At 38.9% G+C, this 24,995-nt stretch overlaps 3 protein-coding genes across 4 annotated transcripts; all 3 read right to left on the bottom strand.

The window, feature by feature from the left end:
- Window positions 10,657-13,363, bottom strand: LOC109712424 (probable E3 ubiquitin-protein ligase RHY1A). Its single transcript, XM_020235985.1, has 3 exons — window positions 13,075-13,363; window positions 11,505-11,704; window positions 10,657-11,418 (listed from the first exon to the last, which is right to left on the bottom strand). The coding sequence occupies exons 1-3, from the start codon at window positions 13,312-13,314 to the stop codon at window positions 11,007-11,009; spliced, it is 852 nt and encodes a 283-aa protein (XP_020091574.1). The 5' UTR covers window positions 13,315-13,363; the 3' UTR covers window positions 10,657-11,006.
- Window positions 17,263-20,242, bottom strand: LOC109713305. Its single transcript, XM_020237309.1, has 5 exons — window positions 20,015-20,242; window positions 19,793-19,922; window positions 19,105-19,701; window positions 18,772-18,958; window positions 17,263-17,681 (listed from the first exon to the last, which is right to left on the bottom strand). The coding sequence occupies exons 1-5, from the start codon at window positions 20,089-20,091 to the stop codon at window positions 17,656-17,658; spliced, it is 1,017 nt and encodes a 338-aa protein (XP_020092898.1). The 5' UTR covers window positions 20,092-20,242; the 3' UTR covers window positions 17,263-17,655.
- On the bottom strand, window positions 21,513-24,654 carry LOC109713304 (subtilisin-like protease SBT1.7). 2 transcript variants are annotated; one of them, XM_020237307.1, is made up of 2 exons: window positions 23,585-24,653; window positions 21,513-23,485 (listed from the first exon to the last, which is right to left on the bottom strand). In XM_020237307.1, exons 1-2 carry the CDS (start codon window positions 24,347-24,349, stop codon window positions 21,965-21,967), a joined length of 2,286 nt encoding a protein of 761 aa, XP_020092896.1. In that variant the 5' UTR covers window positions 24,350-24,653; the 3' UTR covers window positions 21,513-21,964. The 2 variants fall into 2 exon arrangements, with proteins under 2 accessions (XP_020092896.1, XP_020092895.1); XM_020237306.1 differs by having other exon boundaries at window positions 21,513-24,654.

Raw genomic sequence — 24,995 nt, forward strand, 5'->3', positions numbered from 1 at the left:
GTAGAGAATATTATTGCTACATATTGCAAATACGTGAAGAACCAAAGACCTCGATTCTTTATGGAGGCCGATTGTTACAACAGTTTGTGGTTGATATGTATATAAAGATAGAGACGACACGCTTAGACTACTTCTATGCAAATCAAGACAAAATTCGTGCTGAATTATATCAGGGAATTGTTGATAGTGTAAATGCCGGTGAAACAAGAGGTGACAAGATTGGAAAAAGAATAGTATTGCCTGCTTCTTTTATTGGAGGTCCTCGTGATATGAGACAACGTTATTTAAATGCGATGGCCTTAGTACATCGATTTGGAAAACCAGATATATTCCTCACAATAACATGAAATCCAGAATGGGAAGAGATCGCTAAATTATTACAACCCTGGGAAAAGGCATTTAATAGACCAGATATAACAACACGTGTTTTTCGGGCGAAACTTGAAGATCTTAAGAGAAAACTTTTTAAGGAACAAATATTTGGAAGAGTCGTTGCTCATGTACACGTAATCGAATTTCAAAAGAGAGGACTGCCACATGCTCACTTTCTTATTATTTTGCATGAAGAAGATAAAATTATAAGTCCAGATGACTATGATCATATAGTATGTGCTGAAATCCCGGATCCTAATGAAGATCCGATACTTTATGAGCGAGTGGTAAAACATATGATGCATGGACCATGTGGAGATTTACGGAAGTCGTCTCCGTGTATGTTGGAAAATAAATGCAAGTTTCACTATCCAAAACATTTCTCGAAAATTTCAGCACAAGGTAAAAATTCATATCCAATGTACCGGAGAAGAAATAATGGAAGACAAGTACAGGTTCGAAATAGTTTTTTAGATAATAGATGGGTTGTACCGTACAATCCATATTTACTAAAAAGATACAATTGTCACATAAATATGGAAATATGTTCGCATATATCTGCAGTGAAATACTTATATAAATATATATATAAAGGTCATGATCGTGTTTCTGTTCTTATACATTGTGAGGATAATGGCAAAAAAGTTGACGAGATAAAGCAGTTTCAAGAAGCAAGGTGGATTTCACCACCTGAAGCTATGTGGAGAATTTATGAATTTAATTTAAATGAGATTTATCCATCTGTGGTATCTTTGCAGCTGCATTTGCCAAATAGGCAATTGGTTACTTATTGGAAAAATAAAAGTTTGAGACATCTTCTTCAGGATGACCAAGTGAAGAAAACTATGTTGACAGAGTTTTTTATAATGAATTTACATAGTTGTGAAAGTCGGAGGCTTCTCTATAGAGAATTTCCTGAGCACTTTGTTTGGAATAAAGATGCTCTTTCATGGAGTCCACGAAAAAAAAAGAGAGCAATAGGTAGAGTAAGTGCTGCTAACCCATCCGAAGGTGAGAGATACTACTTGAGAATCCTTCTAAATCATGTTAGAGGTCCAACCTCATTTGATTATTTATTAACTGTGAATAATATTCGATATTTAAGTTTTAGAGAAGCTGCTGAAAAACTAGGAATCTTAGAATGTGATAATGCAATTTTTTGTTTAGAGGAAGCGGCGATATATCAAATGCCATTTGCTCTTCGTAGACTTTTTGCAACTATTCTAGCATATTGTGAACCGACTGACATTAATGGATTGTGGAAAAAATTCTTGCCTCATATGTCTGAAGATTACATTCATTGCAATTCTTTGTCTTCGGAACAACGATTATTAAAGATATTAGAAGAAATAAATAATTTTCTAGAGAGCATGGGCCGAACTATTTCAGAATTTGATTTGCCTAAGTTTCCAATCGAGGAGAATATGAGTGGTAGACAACCGAGAGAATTACTCGATGAGATGTCAATTATAACACCGGATATGGATATTCAAGCATATCAAATGCTAAACCATTGTCAGAAAAATGCTTTTGATATAATAATTGATAGGGTAAATGGTCAAAGAGGTGGTTTGTTTTTTGTAGATGGTCCAGGAGGAACAGGTAAGACATTTCTATATTGTGCATTGTTGGCTTATGTTAGATCAAGAGGATCCATTGCTCTTGCAACAGCAACATGTGGTGTTGCAGCGTCTATCCTTCCTGGTGGCCGCACGTGTCATTCAAGATTTAAAATACCACTTGATGTTAATGACTCAAGCATGTGCAATATTAAAAAGCAAAGTGGATTAGCTCAACTAATACGTGTAGCTAAATTGATCATTTGGGATGAAACTCCGATGTCAAAGAAATTAGCAATTGAAGCTCTGGATCGCTCTCTTCAAGATGTAATGGATTGTGATTTACCATTTGGTGGTAAAGTGATCGTTTTTGGTGGAGATTTTAGACAAGTTCTTCCTGTAGTTCGTAAAGGTTCACGTGCAGAAATTGTCAACAATTGTTTAGTAAAATCATATTTATGGCCATTGATGGAGAGATTACAGTTGGAAGAAAATATGCGAGCGAAGAATGATCCTGACTATTGTGATTTCTTACTTCGTGTTGGTGATGGCATAGAGCATTATGTCTTTGATGACATGATTGAAATTCCAAATGAAATGCTCATTCCTTTTGATAATATAGAAAGCTCAAAACAAATGTTAATTACACAGTGTTTCCGTCACTTCATGAAAAGAGTCATTGTCCAAAATATATATCAGAAAGAGCAATTTTAGCCACCAAGAATGAATATGTAGATGATCTAAATGAGACTATTATCAACGGATTTCCAGGTGAAGAAGTGACATATTATAGTTTTGATGCTCCGACTGATGAAAAAAAATCAATTTACCAGCCAGAATTTTTAAATAATTTGACTCCAAATGGTTTACCTCCGCACAAATTGATTTTGAAAGTGAATTGCCCTGTAATTCTATTAAGAAATTTAGATCCGACAAATGGTTTGTGCAACGGAACAAGATTAATATGCAAAGATTTTCAACGGAATGTTATACGTGCAACTATAGCAGTTGGTCAACATTCAGGAAAAGAGGTTTTGCTGCCGCGAATTCCCTTATGCCCAGCTGAAAATGAAGGTTACCCTTTTTCCTTTAAGAGAAAACAATTTCCTATTAGGTTGGCATTTGCTATGACAATAAATAAAGCTCAAGGACAAACAATACCATATGTGGGAATTTTTTTACCAGAGAATGTCTTTTCTCATGGACAACTTTATGTTGCATTGTCCAGAGGGGTTTGTAAGTTAACTACTAAATTGTTGATCTATCCAACAACTGGTGATGATAGGAATCAGTATACAAAAAATGTTGTTTATACTGAAATTTATGACGCATTCCGTACTAAGTGACAGAATTCCTCATTTTCGAAAGTAAGTATTTCTATGTTTATATGATTATTTTAAATTATATACTATGCGATATACATGCTAAATTCTTATTCTTGATTAGGGTTTATATCTACAGAAACGGAGCCTAATGGCGAATTTCACTTGGTTTCTTCGTTGCATCCAAATTCAGAGAATTGGACGTTGAGGTGCCAATTATTGCATAATGGAAACGTTCATTTTTACAACAATACTAATGGTTTTGGATCAGTAAAAAAAATTATCCTTATTGATGAAGAGGTATGGTTTAGAACAGTTTTATTAAATGATCATGTTGTATATAATTAAAATGATTACATTTTTACTATCCATTAAATTAATATTCGTTTTCTATTTTTTAACAGGGAATGCGGATTCAGGCAGTTATGTTTAATGAAACTATTAAACATTTTGAAAAAATGCTGCATAAAGGAAATTTCTATTATGTATCCAATGCAATTATTAAGGAAGCCTCGGAAAAATATAATAGTGGAAGTACAAAATATGAGATCATCATTGACAAAAGAAGTAGACTGATTGAGAACGATGATTTTGAATTTAGAAATCCTATGAAGTTCAACTTCGTGTATCTTAATGCATTACATGCCTATATAACTGGAGACAAACTTATAGGTATATATCAAAAAATAAATTATTACATCTTTATATTCTTCAACCTAATATTTTTACTTTTTTCTAGATGTTATTGTTGTAGTTATTGCAATAGGAGATCCGATCACTGCCATTAAAAAGTCAGATGGATCAGAAATCGTGCGTCGAGAGTTGACAATAATTGACCATTTGTAAGTAACAACAACTTAATGAAACAATAATTTTTACTATGTTTGTATTGTTATTGCAACAGCTGCTACTAGAGCACTAATACCTTTTAATGCATTTCACTTGTAACAGATCACCATCTTCTGTCAAACTAATTTTGTGGGGAAATTTAACAATTGTCGAAGGTGACATTATCAAGAAGGTGATTCAAGATAGGCCTATTTTAATTGCAACTTCCCTAAAAGTACAAAACTTCAAAGGTAAAAAATTTTATATAATCAAATATGTGCTTCTGATATAAAATTTTGCAATCATAACATTTAAGTTTTGAATTTTTTTCGCTAATCATCAGGCATTTCGCTTTCTACGACATCAAATACAATGCTCGAAATTAATCCATCAATAAAGGAAGCAAAAGATTTAACAGAATGGTAAATATAAACGCAATATATGAATAATTAACATATGTATTAGTTACTATTTACTTCTTTGAATGTATACTGTAGGATTTCGAAAAGCTTATTTGACACCGATGAGATGAACAAAATACAAAATATGACGAATGCGGTCAGAATGAAAAATGAAAGAGCTACTATTAAGGAGATTACTGGAGATCTTGTTAATGCATCTAAACAGGTATGTTGTTCTTTTTATTTGTATACCAAAAAATTTAAATTTTGATGATATATTATTTCCAGTTATGGGAGTTAAAAATAAAAGTGGTGGAGTTAAACAAAAAACAAGATCCTTGGTACATTGCTTGTAAGGGATGCCACAAGAAAATTACAGAAATTACTGGTCTTCAACAGTGCAAATTCTGTCCCAATTCAGATACTGATGTTGAATATAGGTAATATTAGCGATATTATTTTCTTATATGTTAAAGTTAGATAAAAATCTAAGTGCTTGTTAATATTTTTACAGGTTTATGTTTCGTTTAAAAGTTGCTGATGATACTGGCGAGCTTTGGGTATCTCTGTTTCATAAGGAAGTAGGGCAACTGTTGAGTTGCAACGTTAATGAACTTCGGCAATTAAAGGTACCACACGTATTATAATAATACAAAAAAAAATTTAATAAATTTACTTACTATTTGTCGTTCAATTTTGCAGGAATATAATATTGACCAATTTGTGAGGAAATTAGAAAGTTGCTTGAAAAAATCATACTTACTAACTATTAAAGTTGCAGAGGCCAAAAGAGGTGACGTAATTACTTACAACTATACAGGCATATCAATTGAGAAACTTGATGGACAAGAAGATGAATCAATCGGAAACAAGATTTTCCCTCAAAGTCATATTCAACATGATATCCTTGAAACTAATGAAGAAACTGAATCAACAATAAGTCAGAATTTTTCTCCAAATTATACTCAGCGAAAAATTCTTGAAGACGATGAAGAAGCTTTAGTGATGAATATTACCGAGTCAAAGTTTTCTCGCCTTCGGAAAAGAAAGATGATCATCGATGACGAAGAATAAGACAATGGAATTAAAAGGAACTTAACTCTTCTTTATTTACTTCATTTCGTTTCTGACTATTGTCATATATTTTGCTATATTTTGCTATATTATCTATTCATAATACTTACGTGTATTTTGTTTATACGTTGTAATATTTGATACTTTTCTTTAATTTGATCCTACTATTTAAATATATTATTTATTCAGAAATTTATTAATAATTTTAATTATATTAGGAAGAATAACACGTGCAACGCACGTGCATTGCCTAGTATTTTAAAAAAACTCAAAATAGTTAAAATATATATATATAGAGTCCGGCTACTATGCTATTAATAGCACAAAGCACTCGATGCTACCAAGTTTTCCGCCGTTAGATTTATCCTTGTGATCATTTTCACCCGTTAGATCATACTATTCAACCAACCACCCACTCAACCCTAAAGGGCCCACATCATCCTAACCGCACATCTTTTAATCCAATGACCAAAAACTTGGTAGCACCAGTGACTTGGTGCTATTAATAGCATAGTGCCTATATTTATATATATATATATATAATAATAATTATATATATATATATATATATATAGTAGGGCTACTGTGTTATTAGGAGCACAGCAGTCCTTGTGCTCCTAAGTTTTTAACGCCCATCAAATTTGATGGTGGTTAGGGTGAAAGAGATAAGAAAATTGAAGAGAAATTCAAAGAGAAGAGAAATTGAGAAACCCAATTCTCTTCAATTTCTCTTTTCTCTTTTATCCTAACCACCATCAAATTGATGGCGGTTAAGAACTTAGGAGCATAAGGGCTGCTATGTCCTAATAGGCACAGATTAGTCCTACTATATATATATATATATATATATATATATTTGTCTCTTGTCAATCTATTTGCTGTTTCACATAGTGCATCATAACAATTTTTTGGAAGCAAAATAATGCTCATGCAATATTTGTCATGGACTAAGATTAATTTCTAGTCACTTTCATGGAAGAAGACCTAACCCTAACTTGACAGTTGCATATAATTTGATACATATCAGAGAAACTTAGGTATCTAAACCTTGTCCAAATATAGAGAAACATAATGGAGTCCAGCTATAAATCCAAATATGTAGATATATATAGGTAGTGAGTGGTTATTGATGTGTTTGTTTTTGTGCACAAACCTAATATGATAAGATCATAGACACCCAAATAATCAATATGAGAATGAACTCAGCCATAAGCCTCATGGAAAGAGTTGACACAAAACCATTTTGTTTCAAGTTAAAAAAATTTAGATATTTTTAATTTCATGTAAAAATAAATAGTCAATAGGATGTCATGAGTATTAATGCATTTCACCTGAACAAGTCTGATTTAGACTTTTCACTTATGTGAAAAAGGATTACTATCTTAGAATATGGGAAACTTAATTGACCGTATCTGATGCAATTGGTTAAAAACTTGATGGTTGGTACTAGAGATCTCAAGTACGAAACTTAATTATTTTACATTTCTATCAAAGTTTATTTCTAAAAAAAATACTAACTAACTAGCTAGTTCTTAGCATAACTTGTTATCTTATAAATTATTTAGTCGAATATAATTATAAATGCAATACCAACCAATTGGCTAGTTCTTCGCATAACTTGTTATCTTATGAATTGTTCAATCGAATATAATTATAGATAAAGTATAGTTGAATATGTATGTACTTAAAAGGTAATAGCTATAACTATATATGACTTATGGATATATGCAGGGGTGGAGCCATAAAGGGGCCCACAGTAGCCATGGCCCCTCCAAATTTTTTAAAATTACATAAAAATTTTTTATAATAAAAATTAAAATATTATAAATTTTAAATTTAGGAGGTCAAATTATTTTTTTTAATAAAATTTATGTCTCAAATTTTTTCGATTTTTTTGGTCATTTTCCTTCAACTCTTACAATCTTGTTTTTCTTTTAGCATATTATCGTTATTGTTGCTAGTAATAACTGCTCAGTGAATCTGACAAATTTTTTTTCTTATTATTCGAGATCAAATTTTTTTTTCTATTAAATTTAAATTTTGGCCCTTCGGATCTTAATTTCTGATTTTGTCCCTGAATATATGTGTTAGTTATGGAATTTATCACAAACTACGAACATTTTATTTCATTCGCAAGTCACAAGAATACACCAAGCTCGAAGAAAATATGTACAAACTTTCCAAGGGCACCACGATAAACCTATGAGTGCATTAATTAATGACTCGGTGAAATCAACTAATTCTTTAATCGCAATGGTCCCTCCCACTAATAAATAGTAAAACGACATTCTACCGTGTCTACTTTGCATTTTGTCGAACACGTAATCAGCAGAGAGTAAGTCATTAATGGCGACAACAACTGATGCCGAGACTAATACTTTGAATTGGCTCACATACTTATTATTTGAGACGACTCAAGTCAACGACAGTCAAAACTAGTGGCCCGCTTATCTTGGACAAAAGTTTTTCTTTTGGGCATAGTCTTCAACCTAATTAATTTGGAGATTATGCGAATCGGCACCACGTGGCCGATCAGACGGTCATGGATGAAAAGAAAAAAAAAGAGCCCTCTATTTTTAGAGAGAGAAAAAAAGCATCTGAGAAATGCACCCGTCGGATCGGCCACGTGGCGTCGATCCGTATAGTCCCCAAACTATAAAATTTTTGTCCGCTTATCTTTTTGGGTAAAAAAAAAACTACAAAGCACCTTAATGAACTTTTATAATTTCACCCAAAAAAAAATACAATAATTTTATATACTTCATAGGACGATGGTAAAAAATTGTGGATCTGATCCTATGTGCAAGTTTCAATTAATAATAATCAGAATATGTAACAGTTGACCATTTCAATCACTCCAACAGTTGGATGGTGGGATTTTTTTTTTTTTTTTGAAAAATAGATAGCACGCTATCCGCTTTATTTATTTTATTTAAAAATAAAACTTAGCTGGAAATGTAAATCAACTAGAATTCGAATTTGGGTCTCAGATATCAACTACCAAATCCTTTGCCATTTGCTCTAGGGACGGTCGCGAGTTGGATGGTGGGATTAATCAATGTAATGGTGGCATTTACACAACATTCTTATTCTTTTGTTATGTTAAAGCTTCTAACCCTATAATTTTTTTTTTTCAAAATCTAAATCTAAATTTTTGCAAATTTGATATTTTTATTTGACATGTGTACAACGGAAAAAATATATTTTGTAAACTAAACATGTAATGGGTTAATAGTTATCTCGGACTTGTACGGTAGCGAAGTTTTTTAGCTTAATTACGTTTAAAACGCTTTAAACTTACGTGCAGGCTAAAGGCAATATTGAGCCAAAATATTAAAAGAGAGAAGCATGCACAAATATATTTTAACAAAATAACAAAAATTATATATTATTAATTAAAAAATACAAATAAAATTTTCTTATTATGCTTTTCTTACTACACGAAGTATATATAATTTTTGTAATATCAAGCAGATTATGAATCGGTGATAAATCATATTTTTGTGCATAGAAATGCTCCGACATCTGCAACTTTGAGAGCAATTATATCCGTACATCGTAAGATTAGAGGTGCATTTACACCTTATTCATTCGAAATTTATTTTTTTTAGTCTTATCAAATTTTTATTTTTATTAAAATCTATTTAAATTTCTATGAATCTTAAAATAAAAGAGGTATAGCATGCATTTTTTTTATAAAATAACATAAGATAATTAAAGAACCGAGGTGTGGCCACCTTAGCTTGGCAGAGAAGGAGAAGAAGATTAAACATTCGAAATACTTGTGTCTGATCATATGAGGAGCATTGTATTGTTTTTTGGGGAAATTTTAAATACTCTCACTGTGGTTTCGCACTTTTTTTACTTTAGTATTTTGTAGTTTAAAGTGTATTAATTTGCCCCCGTGGTTTTATTTTTCTCTTTTTATTATCAATTTTTTTTTTTAATCAGCGATAAAGTTAAAATTAAAGAGTACTAAAATAAATATTTAATAAATCTAGATGGGTATCCGAAGTTTTTTATATATAATTTAATAAAATATTAAAAAAAAAGCGATTGAAAAGATAAAAATAAAACCACCGAGGATAAATTGATACAGTTTAAACTCCAGAAAAGTTTTTGAATTATTTCCTTGCTTTTTTACAAAGAAATTAAAAGAACGTGAAATGTTCCTGACGTGAATTATAAATAGTTACTTCACACGAAATAAATGCGCACGATGCTCTCTGTGTCTCTGAGTGTCAGAGACGCACTTGGCAAATTGCAAAGCAAAAGTAGCAGGTCCTCTACGTCGTCAACGCTGTTGGTTTTTATTTATGATAATAACACGTGTCGATGATGTGGTTGATGTAAGTCCTCATTTTTTTAATATAATAATAATAATAATAATAATAATATATAAGTAGGTTCATAGGCCCACCATGTTCGTGGGCCATGAACAACAATAAGCCCAAAATAGCTCAAATAGAGCTTACTGGGCCTCTAGACCTTTGTAGACCTCCATAACCTGATAGTTCAGTCCGAGTCCGACACTTCGGGAACAAATTAGCCGGCACAAACCGACCGCCCCTAGTGCGGATGATTAGGACGGATGACAAAGAATTTAATGATTAATATTTAGAAATTCATGTTCGAAATCTAATTGGCGGTGAGAAAACTGAATCATAGTAACTTCTATTCCAAGCCAATTAAAAGATCATAGGAGGACGCATCATAATTCATTAACTTCTCGAGAGATGCCCAATCACGTGACCCTGCCTTATATTGTTCATCACTAGTAGTTAGATGGTCGCATCAAGTTGTTTATTTTTCCTGAAACAGCATTTGGTGAAAAAGTCAATAAAAATGCACAATAGTGACTGCTTTAGCCTTTATTGCTTAAAAAACATACATGAATTTAGAAACAGTTTGCCAACACCAAAGTCAACGATGTGATTTGTATTTACAATGCAAGCCTAAAACACAGTAATAGAGAGACTATGGGGCAGAATAGGTTTCAGCCACACAAACTAAACCGTAAAAACACAGATTAATACAAGCAATGCACACGGCAAAGTGGATCCATCTCCGTTCACGCAATATACGCGATGAGAGTCGCGATGAGAGTAAAACCAACGCCGCTAGATTACTAACAGTTAAAGTACCAACAAATACACCCTAATCAGCAATGTCAAGAAACCCATCATGCAAAGTCAAAATACAAACATTGCACTTCGTTTGCTCCAGTACACGAGCATCACTTTTGTTCGGGGTAAGAGGATGTGTAAATCCAGTAAGCCGACTCCCGGCGGAGGGCAAAATTTCAGTCTTAAGATCACATATTACAACAGAGAGAACGATAGAAAGAAAAGCTAGAGCGCATACGGCATTTACAACGGCACTCGAGTAGTAAAAGTGAGGGACAAGACAAAACGAGCACTAGGGTTAAAAGGTTTCAGTAGCTGTACCATTCATTCTGTGGCTGGGAGAGCTATACTTGTCCTACAATACGGGCAATCACCGTGAGCCTCTACCCACCGCTCAACGCAATTAGAGTGAAAAGTATGCCCGCAACGCAGTTGGGTCAACCTGTCCCCATCTGAAAAACTCTCGAGGCATATACAACATTCAGCTGCTGCTTCGATAAGTCCGCTTTCTTTTGTCTCACCGCGATCTAGAGTTTGGAGCCTTAAAAGAGCTTCGGAACGAAGAAAAGGAGGCTTATTCCTCATCCCACATAAAGGCTGTATTTGGCGACAAGATGGCACGGTAGAGAGACAGCCACAGCACTCTAACAGATCCTGTACACCTATTGCTTCGCTATTTACTGAGCGGATGAGATTACATTTATCCCAGATGGTTTCAGAGTCGGGGGTCCTATGCCTGCAGTGCAAAATGACGATTAGGTTCTGAAAACACACAAAAATTTGATACCATAAACCAAAGATTAAGCTAGGGTAGCTACTAACCTTGTTCCTGTTAAATCTACACTTTGCAGCCTGTTAAGAAGCCTTTGCTTCGCCTGTCGTACAGCATCTGGAAGCCGGTCATCTGCATCTTTAATTAGCCTCAATCTACCGTGTCTGCTGCTCGTAGCATCCACATTACTGCTATTAGCTTGTCTGTATTCACTAGGACCACTGAAGTCAAGTTGAAAGACCTCATGCTGCTGAATCTCACAAAAAAGGAACAGATCAACCTTCATTTTGGTGAGAAATGTAGACTATACTTTATACCGAACACTGCCATTGATGGAACAAAGGAAAAAAGAAAAAGAATATGGAAGTGGGGATATAATGATTTTACAGATCCTGGGGTCATTGAAACATTGTAAAATCACATTACTATGAGCTCTGACAAACTCAAGGAACTAATTTTCTAAAATGCGTGACGATTCCTCCTACATAATTCAACATTAGTGATGGTTTTAACCGATATCCACTCAAGATCATGCAAGACCACATTAAGTGTTTTACCCATTTAAAATATCTCATTGCCTTAGGAAGAAAAGTAAAATACTTCCAATTTGGCCAAACTGCCCAAACTACAGATAATAATTTCCTCACCACTAGTATTGTTCAAGAATAGTTTAAGCTCTCCAAAATAGAATATCTATACAAAATCCCTCGCTAGCCAATAAAGCCTTACCATTTCAGTTGCAGTTCTCAAAACCATTCGAATAGCGTAAAAGTTGCCATATTCAATCTTCAAAATATATCAGGTCATGTTCTCGCAAAGATCATTTCCTTGATTCATATACCTAAGCTCATGTTCTCGCAAAGATTATTTCCTTGATTCATATACCTACCGGACGATACAGTTCATCTCATAGCTTAGATAAGGTGATAAATAACTAGGACTACTATCCGTCATGAAGATGTAAAAGTCCACTGTTCAATATAGTGATCAAATTGATCTGGCGAGGCATTTTCTCCACTACCTTGTGCGCAAAACAAGTGCGATTATTTAAACCCTTGATTAGGGAACTAAAAATTGCCAGTTACGTCTCTTCTCAACATGAAGATGAGATCTAAGAGACCTCAAAGCCAACTATTCAATTAGATAGACCAAAATCAAAATTTTCTTTCTCGTTGCTTTAGAACACAATACAATGACCCTAAACCCTACTGCAAACCTAAAGAAAACCACGGCCACCCAATAAAAATAAAAAGAAAAGAAACAGACAAAAACCTAAATTTCAAACATTATACACATAAAATGGAGGCATAATTAGTTGATAATGAACCAGAAAGAATAGAAGGTTAGCTGCAAACAACTACGGAAAAAAAAAAAGGATAAAAAAAAAAGACCTTTACAATCAGCAGAGCAGGTTTTAACAGTTTGTTTATGCAGTTATACACAATCTATTACACACCAAAAGGAAACTAATAAGCCCCAAGAGAAACAAATTACTGCTCAATCAATTGAATAAATCATAAAAACCCTAAACAGGGTTCAAAGACGAGCTCAAAACCCCGAAACAAATCCGAATCGCGGGTAAAGAGAGGAGGGAACACACAGAGCGCGAAATGAGCTCACCGCTTGGTGGACGCGGTGGGCGGAACCCTTCCCGTGCTTCGCCTGAGCCGATGGGCGCCGGTGATCGCCGCCACCTGCGCCGCCGCCGCCGCCGCCGAGGGATCGGCCACGACGGGAAGAGTTGCGGCGGCTGGGGTCGCGATCGTGGGAGGCGGAGGCGAGCTCCTCCGCCTCTTCGCCGGAGCTCCGGCGACCACCGCGAGATCTCTGGAAGTAAAAGAGCTTCGAAGCTATCGTCATGCAATGGGAACAACACCTCTCTCCCCCCCCCCCCCCCCTCGCCTTTATTCTCTATTTTTATTACGCAGTAGGGGAATGAGGTGGCGGGGAGGAGCCAAAAAGAGGAATACTCGAAAAAAGGTGGGGGTGGAGACTACAAAGTGGAAGCACAGAGGACACGCGGCGCGTCCGGGAGTAGTATAACAATGGTCGATGCTACTACATGCAGCCTGCGTGTACCGCGATGTATTTTTGCTCTGTGTTAATTTTTCTTTTCTTTTTTTTTTTTATCCCTTCAGGATGTTTAAATCTATATAATTGATCAGAGTTTTTTTTTTTTTTTTTTTTTCTAGAGAGAGATAACTAGCATACTACTTGTTTCATTTATTTTAACTAGGATTCGAATTTGGGACTTCTGATACCAATCATCAAGTTCTTTGCTATTTGCGTTAGGAATAGTTGGTTTAATTTGATCGGAGTTGATATCTAAATTTGAGTCGGTTTAAAATTTACTGCTAGTTGAAGACGTCTTTGCCAATAAGTGATATAAAGTTAAGATTTTTTTTTTAATACAACTATAAAAATTATAAAAAATATATTTTTAATTGATTTATTGTGATGTTACACTATATATAATATTATTTATAAAGATAAATCAATAATCTCTTGAAATTGTGGGGTACACTTTGGATACCCGATAGCATTGGCTACGGTTGTAAAAGCGGACCCGCCATTTATGACCGTGGTCGGTTGGGATGTTGGGCAGTTGAATTAAGTCACCATCCGGATCAAATATTAATACGCACCCATCGCCCGTTATATCTTTTTAGGTACCTTTTTTTTTGTTGTATTTTTCGCATTTTATCTCAGTTGTACCCCCGGGATATTCGTAGCAGAATATTTTGTAGTCGTTTGATTTGCAGGAGAGAAAAATAATTTGAAGCTAAAATGTAGGTAGTTCCCCTGCTAATTAACCTTAAGGGTACGTTTGGTTCGCATTATAAAAGATTACTAAGAATAAAAGATATTCGAGAATCTTATTTCTATTAATCCTATTACTAAGAATGTGGAATTCCTGTGTTTGGTTCGTACGGTAATATTAATTAGCCATGTTATTTAATATTACAAAAAATATACAATTAATTAATTAATTAATTTAATTAATTTTAGATAATGTTACCAAAAGTTTCAACATTTTTTAGAAAAAAGGGAGAGAGAGTATAAGTTAGAGAGAGAGAGCATAATTAAAAAAATAGAAAGAAAAATATAGTCGAAATTAGAGAGAGTGAGAGAGTTGAAATTTTAGAAAGAGAGAGAGAGAGAGAAAGCTTAGTTTAGAGAGAGAAAAAAAAAGTTAAATTTTAGAGAGAAAAATAAGTTTAGAGAGAGATATAAGGTTAGAGTGTAAAGAAAAATAATATCAATTAGCCGGCGGATAGGAAGAAAGAAAGAGATTAGACATATTATGATTACCCCAATCCATTAATATGAGGATACCCACCCTCCCTCGAGGGAATGAGATTAGTACTTTGGGGTGAATCTTATTCCCAAGTGAATTCAATATTACCAACTAGATTACTTAGCGCGTTTAGCCAAACACCGTCATATTTTTTTATTCCCATTGGATTACTAAGAATCTTTAAAAGATAGCGCGAACCTAACGCACCCTAAAAATATAGGTAATTTCCCTGCTATTTAACCTTTGCGTGCAAAGAAAATCTTCTGCTTGACACCTCACGGATGGGGAACACCACATACCAGATACAAGTCAAATACTACTTACTACTTGGAACGAGGTAATTTCTCAATACTAATCCTCTATTTTATTATTTTATTCTTATTAATGTAATCCTCTCGATTTGATTATTATTATTAAATAGATCTGCTTGTTGGAACGCGTAGCCTCCAATCTCTAGGCCAGCCACGTGGTTACTTAATTAAGTTAGGGCTCCATTAATGCCGTAATAATAATCGTTTCAAAAGTGGTAGCCATGACAAGAGAAGCAAAAGGTGAAAAATAAAAAGGAGAGGGGAAACAAAGAAAAAGAAAAAAATAGTATGGTTACACCCGTCAAAAATAGGCGTAATTACAAGTTGTATGGCGATTTTCTCGTTAATACCTTGTCTTTACTTATTTAATTTAATTTGCAAAATTTATTGAATTGGATTGATAATAGTGATTCTTCAGCTCAGTAATTTATTAAAAAGCCGTTAATCATCATTGTTATTTAGATTATTTGATAGATATAACTTATTATATCCCACTTAATTAAATCCAAAAATGTATTAAATATTTAAAAAAATCCCTTTTTTTTTTATCAGAAAAGTTGAAGTGTCTACGTCAAACTGGGCTTCACTCGAGGATTTTTCTATACATTTTTACCTAAAAAACAAAAACCTACGTAGAGCTATACGTAAAGCAATTCAAACTTAAGTATTATTATATATTAATTAAAAAGTTTCCGGGCTTGCAAAGCAAATTTTCTATAGTCCTCGTTCACTAGAGCTATACGTAGCGAGCCCCTCAAATTAAGGTCAATAATATTTAGTAAGAAAATAAATGGATAAGGTTCTCCTTGAACCTTCTTTATAACCATGACGTAGTAATGCTGATGAATTTTAAATTACTATTAGTAAAAATATACGTAATAAATTCCTCTATGGGACTCAGAAGAAAAAAGTAAAAAAAAAAAAAAACTCTTTATTTGGCCTCCCCCAGATAAATTTGTGAATTAGAACCCGGATCAAAGAGCTAAAGCACATTAAAGTTGCATATGCATTAAATACAGCAGAAAACAATGGGTTTGCAATAGATAGTGGTTTTGGTTTGAGTGATAAAAGGATCATGAGATGAGTTCGGCCCGCAAAAGATCTTTTGGACAAGAGAGTATTACATTATAAGGTCATTAATATTATAATAATTATAGCTAAAATAAATAATAAAAAAACTACTGCTGATAAATTTTTTTGATCTAAGGTGGTAGGATTTAATTGGGTTTACTATCAATCAGAGGGAGAGGACAAATGTAGTCCGACGACGCTATACAACAAAAAAAACCATGCGACATGCATTTTTTTAACCTTTAACACGTAAGCCGTGACATCAGCTTGGGAAGAGGTTTACATTAAAAAGAACGCTGTAACGTAAATAAATTGAAAAGACAAGAAAAGAAAAGTAAATGCGACATTAAAAGCGACGAGAAATGGGATAAGAAAACCATAATGGAATGGAAAAGACGCGCACTAATTCACAAGAAAGGAAAAACAAGCGCCTAAAATGGCCAAATCTTTAAGACAAACGAGATAACAAAATATAATTAGATTTAGACATAATGCGAAAAGAGGTGGTGATTAGTCACCTCACTGGCCGAACTACCGACATTTCCAACAGTTGCCCTTGTAGAAAAATATAGAGTAAGAAAAAGAAAACTTAAGCATTAAAAAAAAAAAAAACATTAAAAATAAGGAAGTTAAACTGCACACACGTCGCGACAACAAATGTTCTTACTACAAATTTTGTAGATCCTCTGCGGTGTGCAGGGAACACTGGGGAGGGCATATCGGCCTATGACCTCTCCAGTGTCCCAATACATGTTTCAAACGGCAACTTAATGCGTCTAAAGATGTCCTTTATTTGTCACTAGTTACACTGCACATGCAACTAAAATGGTTTCTATAAAAAAAAGCAACTTGCATATTTTCTGGTCCTTCAATTGCACACTAAATATCATAGAACCCTTCTAAACCTACATCAAGGAACCAAAGCAACAAAGCTGGGAAAATTTTGGCCATTGCCGCAGTTCAAATCTATCTTGGCGCACCAATTCCAAATTGCCTTGAGAAATAGAATTCTACCTATTTTCGCTTTGTAAAGCCCTCCTTTTCTCGTTCCACCGGGCATGTGAGGAATAAGTAATATGCACGATGGATTAATGAATATTGCAAAGGAAACGCTCAACAATTTTCTCATACTCCAATTAAACAGCCCTCCAGTTTGGAATCTTATTGTTCTTAATCAGGTCAAGCCTCACACTTACTAATAAGATGTAGAGTTCCACCTAGACGAAGCATGGGAATACATTGCTTTCCAAGAATTCTTCAGGAATAACAAGAAGAAATAGCTTTCAGTACAATTACAACATCAAGAGACAGATACACATTGGGCTTACTAGCATCTATAAGCAGAACCATTGGCATTACTAGTCTCATTCCAAGAGTAAGCAATACCGCTGTTTGGTGTTATTTAATATGTGAACATGTTCCCTAAGAACAAAAATACCTTGTGCTGGAGTGACAAAGCAGCAACTCGTACCTCAGCATTTCTGTACAATTAGATGATATAAACCGCCCTCTCTACACCCTTCAAATTGCATGTAGAGCAAATAAAACTGCAAAAGGGCATAAAATTCTTTAGGACTTCAAGCAATCTTTATGAGATACCACCAATCGTGATAATCTTAACTAATAGCAAGAAATATACTTTCCACCAGAATGAGCACATCTGAGTAAAACATAGGGTGGAAGAGACATTGAAGTCCTATGTAGGTTCAGACGGACAGTATTGACAACAAAGAGACTTCAAAGGGTGGAGTTAAATACTAATCGAATGATAGCTGAACACCGCTGTACTATTTAGGACAGTAGAAAATCAGCTACAGCACAAAGGAATGCCGAGGATGGTAAGACTTTATCAAGCCATTTACAGATAGAAAGCTGTCCCAATAGTAAAGCTCCAACACATATAGAGGTACATTAAAGACTGCAAGGTGCAATCTTACAAGCTAGAAAAGGTGCCATATTGAAATGCATGTGACGGAGCATTTATACTTTGACCATAACATGCAATGGGAGTAACGTAGATTAACTTGCTAAGGCTAGACTCGGAATGTACCGAGTGAAAAAGATCCAAACAAACCACAATGAAGGCCACGAAGGGTAAGTGAAGCAGGAAGCTAGTTCTACATATATTTTAGATGAATTAAAGGAACAGTTGGTGAATGATGCTTCAGGCAGCTACATATTTACCCAAGGGGACGATAACAAGAATTGGAGGGGAAGGTACAAGTGAAGCTACTCAAATACTAATTTGGTTCCTACCAGATCATAAAAGCTCATGACACCGCATCAATAATGAATAGCTGATTGGGAAATATTTGGCGCTTCAAAACTCTGTTATAACTGGTCAATCTACGTCAGATCCAATAATTAATTTAACGATTATTACATCTATAAGATAATCTACAAGATAACAGCTAAACAGCAAATAGACTAGCCAAACTCCAAAAGCAACTAATAGCACTCCAATAGTAGAATATGATTTGCTTTTAAAAGGACAACAACAACAACAACAAAAAAAACTAGTCTGCTACCATGTCAAGCATTGGCCTGCAGAAGAATATCGGCAGCAGAATCATCTTTGAAGAAGATATATTAATGTTGGAACTGAAAACGAATTGACAATTGAAAGAAAGAACTTACCAACTAGAAGCACAAGAAAAAGAATACACAGTATCATTTGAATAGGTCGACCATACTGGATCTGATATTGAGATCTCTGGAGCTGTCTATGAAGAGCACCAATCCACCCATAGAGCTGCTTATTGTAAGTTTCATCATCACAGTCGCCAAGACAGCTTTTAGTCCTCTCGTAGCAAGCATCAAGCTCCTGTACAATGAATTGAGCCAATATAATAAAAAGATCAATGAAATAAACCACAAACATTAAAATTATAAAGTAACTAAAGCAAATTATGACAGCAATCAAAATCAATCAACTGAAAACAAGCAATAATTCAATAAGAAGCTCCGTACCCGACTGAGCTGATTATTCTTTAATGGGATCAGCTCAGCTGGCTGGTGATGATCCTCAGTCTTCCACTTCCTGAAACCATTTCTACACCAATTCATCTTAGAAGTCGGCTCTACGGCCTTCGCTAAGCAAGATAAACTGGGGACCTTCACGGGGAGCCCATGCGTTTGTTCCTCGACAGATCTACGAGGAATATCCTCACCAGAAACCAAAATTTTCCACGAGCCAATCTCAGCGCTAGCACTGGCCGTCCTCCGATGCCCGCACAAATGCTCCTCCTTTCTCTCCAAGTTACTAATCTCATTTGTAAGTCCTACGCTCTTCAAACATTCGGTTCCTCTGTTTGCTATCGGCGCCTTTTCCGGCTCGGGAGAAGGATTAGACAGAAATAGTGCGAGCTCATCCCTTTCTCCTTGATCCAATGTAACCCACGCTGATGTACAATCTCTCTGCTCCTGATTTAATCCCCTAAATGAATTCTCGACAATGGCTATATGATTCGCGATTGCCGCAATGAATTGACAATGCCTAGCTCTCATATCATCTCCGGGCGAGCACGCCTCATCATTTGACCTAATTTCCCTAGCCAAGTCCTCGAGCTACAAATCAAAATAATGTGTATGTCGACGAAAGCAAATCAGAACACCAGATTAAAGGAGGAACGATCATTGTAATGAGATTCGAACTAACCTGCCATTTCGCCGTGCCGAGGGCTAATCGGAGCTCATTGAGGAGCTCATGAGAGTCGGATTCACGATCGCTGGTACGATTTGAAGCGATTTTTTGCTCGTGGATCCATCTTCTATAGATTGACTCCATCCTAAAAGGGATTGAAACCCAAGGATCAGATCGACAACTAGAAGGATTAAGAAGAGAGAGACCGAGGAAACCCTAGAAGATGGAGCTGAGTACCTGTCGGAGGATTCCTGGACCTCCTCCGCGGCGGGGAAGAAGGGGTCCTTCTCCCACCGATCGAAGCACGTCGCCATGAGCGAGAACGGGAGTTCCCGATCCCGATATCGGTAGACGAAGCAAACTCTAGCCCTAGAATTACGGTCGGGGGTGGTGGCGATTCCCTTTCACGATGCGATGGGATTCACCGCTCGCTCGAAACGTCTCTCGGGTGGGGGAGGAGAACGATGGGTGCGGATGGTGGTGGCGAGCGCGCGCTGTGATTGGTGGGCCCAGGTGGGCCAGGCCATTCGTCGGCCTGGCCATACGTGGCCTAACCAATCAAAATTTTTAAGTATATATACATATGTCTTGGCCCAGCCCATTAGTGATATATAGAAAGTAAGCCCACCCAGATAATGATGAGAAACCGTTATTGTAACGTTTGGGCTTATCTAAGGACAAGGCCTGGAAGAGAAATCAGGAGCTCAATTTTATGTATATAAATATAGAGTCCGGCTACTATACTATCGGTTGTACAGAGGGCTATGTGCTATCAAATTGTTTTCAATGATGCGGGTTCCAAATCGACGATCGGCTCCGTTAGACTTGATCTACACTATTGAAAGTATTTGGAAACTAAATTTTAGATTCTTTCAACATCATTTGACTAGTGATCAAAAGATCTCAAAATTGACAATTTTAATGGCCGGTGTGGTGTCTTTGTGAGTTTAACAGTGTAAAACAATTCAAATGCGATGAAAATTTTATAGAAAATTCTTTTCACTATTTAGAGTAAGATTAGTATATATGATCTTGAATTTAAATCTTTTATCATCATTTTTTATGAGATTTTTATTTTCAGCCGTTCAATTTTAGACTACTCGTTTGATAGGTAAATGATATCGAAAAATTATGAAATTTAGTTTCTAAATACTTTTAATAGTGTAGATCAAGTCTAACGGAGCCGATCGTCCATTTGGAAGCCGGATCATCGAAAACAACTTGGTAGCACGGAGCCTTCCGTGCTACCGATAGTATAGTAGTCTAGTTCTATATATATATATATATAGTTTCGAGGTACATGATATCGTGTTTAGTAACACTAGAAGAGATCAGAACCATTGATTTTTTTTCTTTCTATCGAATAGAATTATCGATTAATCTGAGGTGTTGGATATTTATCAAACAATTTGGAGTTATACGGACATGTTTAGTCTTTTGGTTATATAACGCGGTCCAAACTTACCAAGGTTTACAATCAAATAAGGGCATTACAGAAAAAAATTCAATTAAAAATTGATGGTATATGAAAGTAATTTCAGCAAATGAGAATTTAATTCATTAAGCAGTAAATACGAAAAGCATTGTGTTAGGGAGTTTCTGATTAGCTTAATCTGAAATAATTTGAAACTAAACATTACCAATTTATATAACTTAGCAATCATGCAGGTAATGTGCAACTCACCCTCCTCGTAGCAAGATGTCACGCAAAGAAAGACAGCAACATTCCACCCAATAGTATTTAATAATACCTTCCAATTCCAAATTCAAGCAAAATCCTATTTCCATGACTATCACATTCGCACACATCCTTTTCATCATAAATTAAAGGAAATCACAGGATCGATACAAGAGAAATCACTATACAAATTGCGCACAGTAACCTTCCCCCCCTTTTTTTTTTTGTTGTTTTTTTCTCCTTTTTATTAAAGTAAATCATTTGCCTTTCACTCCAACCCCCTAATTTGACCAAAGCAACCACCAAACTAAACAAATTAAGAACCAACTTGCATGGTAACCCCCCCCGGGCCCACCCGTCATTACGGGCACCTCCCAGATTCTTCAGCTTTTCCTGATTTGATCCAATTCCCCTTAATAATTTTTTTTTCTTAAAAAAAAAAAAGGTGCGCGTGCGGGTGCGGGTGCGGGTGCGGGTGCCGGAATGAATGCATTTATGTGTGTATGTGTTTAGGTCCACGTTAGTGCGACCGGGCTCGCCACCACGTGCTTACCGTCGGACCACACCACCCGACCGAACCCGGTCGAACCCGAGGGAAGCGACGGCGCCGTGAAGCTCACGGTGTAGCTCTTCTTCTCCCCGGCCTTGGCGAAGCTCAGCTCCGTCGGGTCCACCGTGACCTTCACCGTGCCCCCCTGCGCCGTCGCCGACGCCGCGACCTTGTAGGTCCCCGGGGCGCCGACGTTGGTGAGCGTCCTCGCGTGCTCGACGGTGGCGGGTGCGGCGCCGACGCCGTCGCCGGAGGCGGTGGCGAAGGCGACCGAGAAGGAGGGGTAGTTGAGGTCGGAGACCGCGTAGGGCTTGGCGGCGCAGGTGTAGTTGGGGCGCTTGGCCACGCTGGCGATCTGGAGGGACGTGTAGTTGAGCGCGCAGAGGAAGTCGAGGTAGTCCTCGGGGGCGAGGTCGTAGACGAGCCCCGGATCGACGGCGCTGGTGGGGTCCACGTGCCCGGCCCCGAAGTCGAACGGCGTGGCGGCCTGCCCCGTGGCGACGTCGAGGATGGCGCCGGCGCCGGCGCCAGAGTAGGCGGAGTAGGCGGTGGTCATGAGCGCGGAGCGGATGGCGGCGGGGCTCCAGTCCGGGTGGGCCCCGCGGAGGAGCGCGGCGAGGCCGCTGACGTGGGGGCACGACATGGAGGTGCCCGAGATGATGTTGAACTCCACCCGGCGCGGGTCCACCGCCAGGCCCGTGGGCCCCACCGCGCCGGTCCAGGCGGCCAGGATGTTGACCCCGGGCGCGATCAGGTCGGGCTTCAGGATCTCCGGCGTGACGGCGTTGGGCCCGCGCGACGAGAACGCGGCCACCACGGGCGACGGCCGCACCCCGACCTGCGTCCCGGAGAAGGCGATGGTGGCGGTGGGGCTCGGGTCGGCGCGCAGGTAGGCGCGAATGGCGTCCCCGGCTCTCTGGCCCACGCCCGTGGCCGGGAGGAGGTGGGCGTCGGCGACGAGCTCCTCCCCGTTGGCGGCGGTGTTGGCCAGCACCATCCCGGCCCCGCCCGCGTCGCGCACCACGTACCCCTTCTGCACGCGCGCGTTCACGCCGCGGTCGCACAGCACCACCTTCCCCCTCACCTTCTCCGGGATCAGCGTCCCCGGCGTGCACAGGTTCCCGCTCGTGGAGTTGGTGGCGTTCCCGGCGTACACGAGCGGGAGCGACGCCGGCAGCGGCTTCCCGCTGTAGAGCGACACCCCCGAGTAGTTGCGGCCGTCGCCCAGCAGCACCGGCGCGGGGAAGTCGCGGTCGAGCGTGCCCGCGCCCACGGTGGTGATCCAGGGGGCCACGTTCGAGAGCGAGGCGGCGGCGGGCCCGGCGTTCCCGGCGGAGCAGGAGACGAGCACGCCCTTCTCCATGGCCGCGAAGGCGCCGATGGCGACGCTGTCGCTGTAGTAGTCGGCCGAGCCGCCGCCGAGGGAGAGCGAGAGCACGTGGCACCCGTCGGCCACGGCGGCGTCCATGGCCGCCAGGATGTCGGAGCTGAAGCACCCGCCGAGCCAGCACACCTTGTAGGCCGCCACGCGCGCGCGCGGCGCCATCCCGCGCGCCGNGGCGTCCATGGCCGCCAGGATGTCGGAGCTGAAGCACCCGCCGAGCCAGCACACCTTGTAGGCCGCCACGCGCGCGCGCGGCGCCATCCCGCGCGCCGCGCCCGCCGCCGTCGTCGACGTGTGGGTCCCGTGCCCGTCGTCGTCGCGCGGGGACCGCGACTCCCGGCTCTCGTCGATGGGGCCCATGCTCGCCTCGTACCCCTTGGCGAAGAACCGCGCGCCGATGAGCTTGCGGTTGCACGCGCTCGCGCTGAAGTTGGTGCCTTGCTCGCACGCGCCCTTCCACGCGGCGGGCACGGGGCCGAGCCCCGCGTCGTCGAAGCTCGGGCGCTCGGGCCACACCCCCGTGTCCAGGACCCCGACCACCACGTCCGCCGCGGTTCCGGTCATGGGGAACAGCCCCTCGTTCCGGTCCAGCCCCAGGAACTCGGGGGTGCGCGTGGTGTGGAGCTCGTACCGGCGCTCCGGGTGCACCGCCACCACGCCGGGGAGGCGCTCCAGGGCGCGGGCCTGCGCCGGGGTGAGCCGGGCCGAGAACCCGTGGGCCACCGTGTCGTACGCGTACAGAAGCTCCGCGCCCGCGCCCGACACCGACCGGAGCGACGCGCCGTACCACGCCCGGTGCTCCGCGAACTCCGCGGGCATCGCGTGCTTCGCCATGTGCACGATGTACGTCCCCGCCCTCGCCCCCTCCCCTGCCGACACGTGGCACGCCGAGAAGAGCACCACCACCACCGCCGCCGCCGAGAAGAGAGCAAGCCTGGAATTACAAGTACGCCACTCCATTGCTCTCTCCCCTCTCTTCTCTCTTCTCTCTTCTCTTTGTGTGTGTGTTTTTGCTTGTTATAAATTCCTCTTCCCTTCGTTTGTTTTATAGGAAACGAAAGGGAGAAGCGGGGGTTTACATACAGGGATAAAGAGTGTGGGGTGTTTTATCCTTGGTGGGTAAGAAAAAATAAAAATAAAAATAAAAATAAAAGAAAAAAGAAAAAAAAGAAAGGGTAAATGGAGGGCGTGAAGAAGAGCTAATGATTGCTTACAGGCAAAAGCAAAAAGACTAAAATGAGTAAAAAAAAGCAGTGTTGAGAGAGAGAGAGAGAGAGATGGATGGGAGTCACATGGGTTTCTTGTTGCTACTCTCTTCTTTATAGCCTTAATTTGCTTAATCTAATCTTTTAACTTAGAAAGATTTTATTATGTCCTGATCTTAGCAATCACTACTGTCTAAGTCTAAGTGAAGTGTGAAAAAAGGTATGGCTTGACTAATTTTTCTTAAGTGTAGCGATTGCCCGTTACTTTGAGCTTAATTAGCTACTGGTACATTCCGTAGTTGGGTTGGTAGGATAATTTGCTCTCGCTTTGTGCGGTACGAAAAGTGGCGTGTTTAATTTGAGCTCAAATTAGGCTAAGTTTTGGCTTAAATAATAATATA

This window comes from Ananas comosus, linkage group 7 (genome assembly GCF_001540865.1).
Source record: "Ananas comosus cultivar F153 linkage group 7, ASM154086v1, whole genome shotgun sequence".
Lineage (NCBI taxonomy): Eukaryota > Viridiplantae > Streptophyta > Magnoliopsida > Poales > Bromeliaceae > Ananas > Ananas comosus.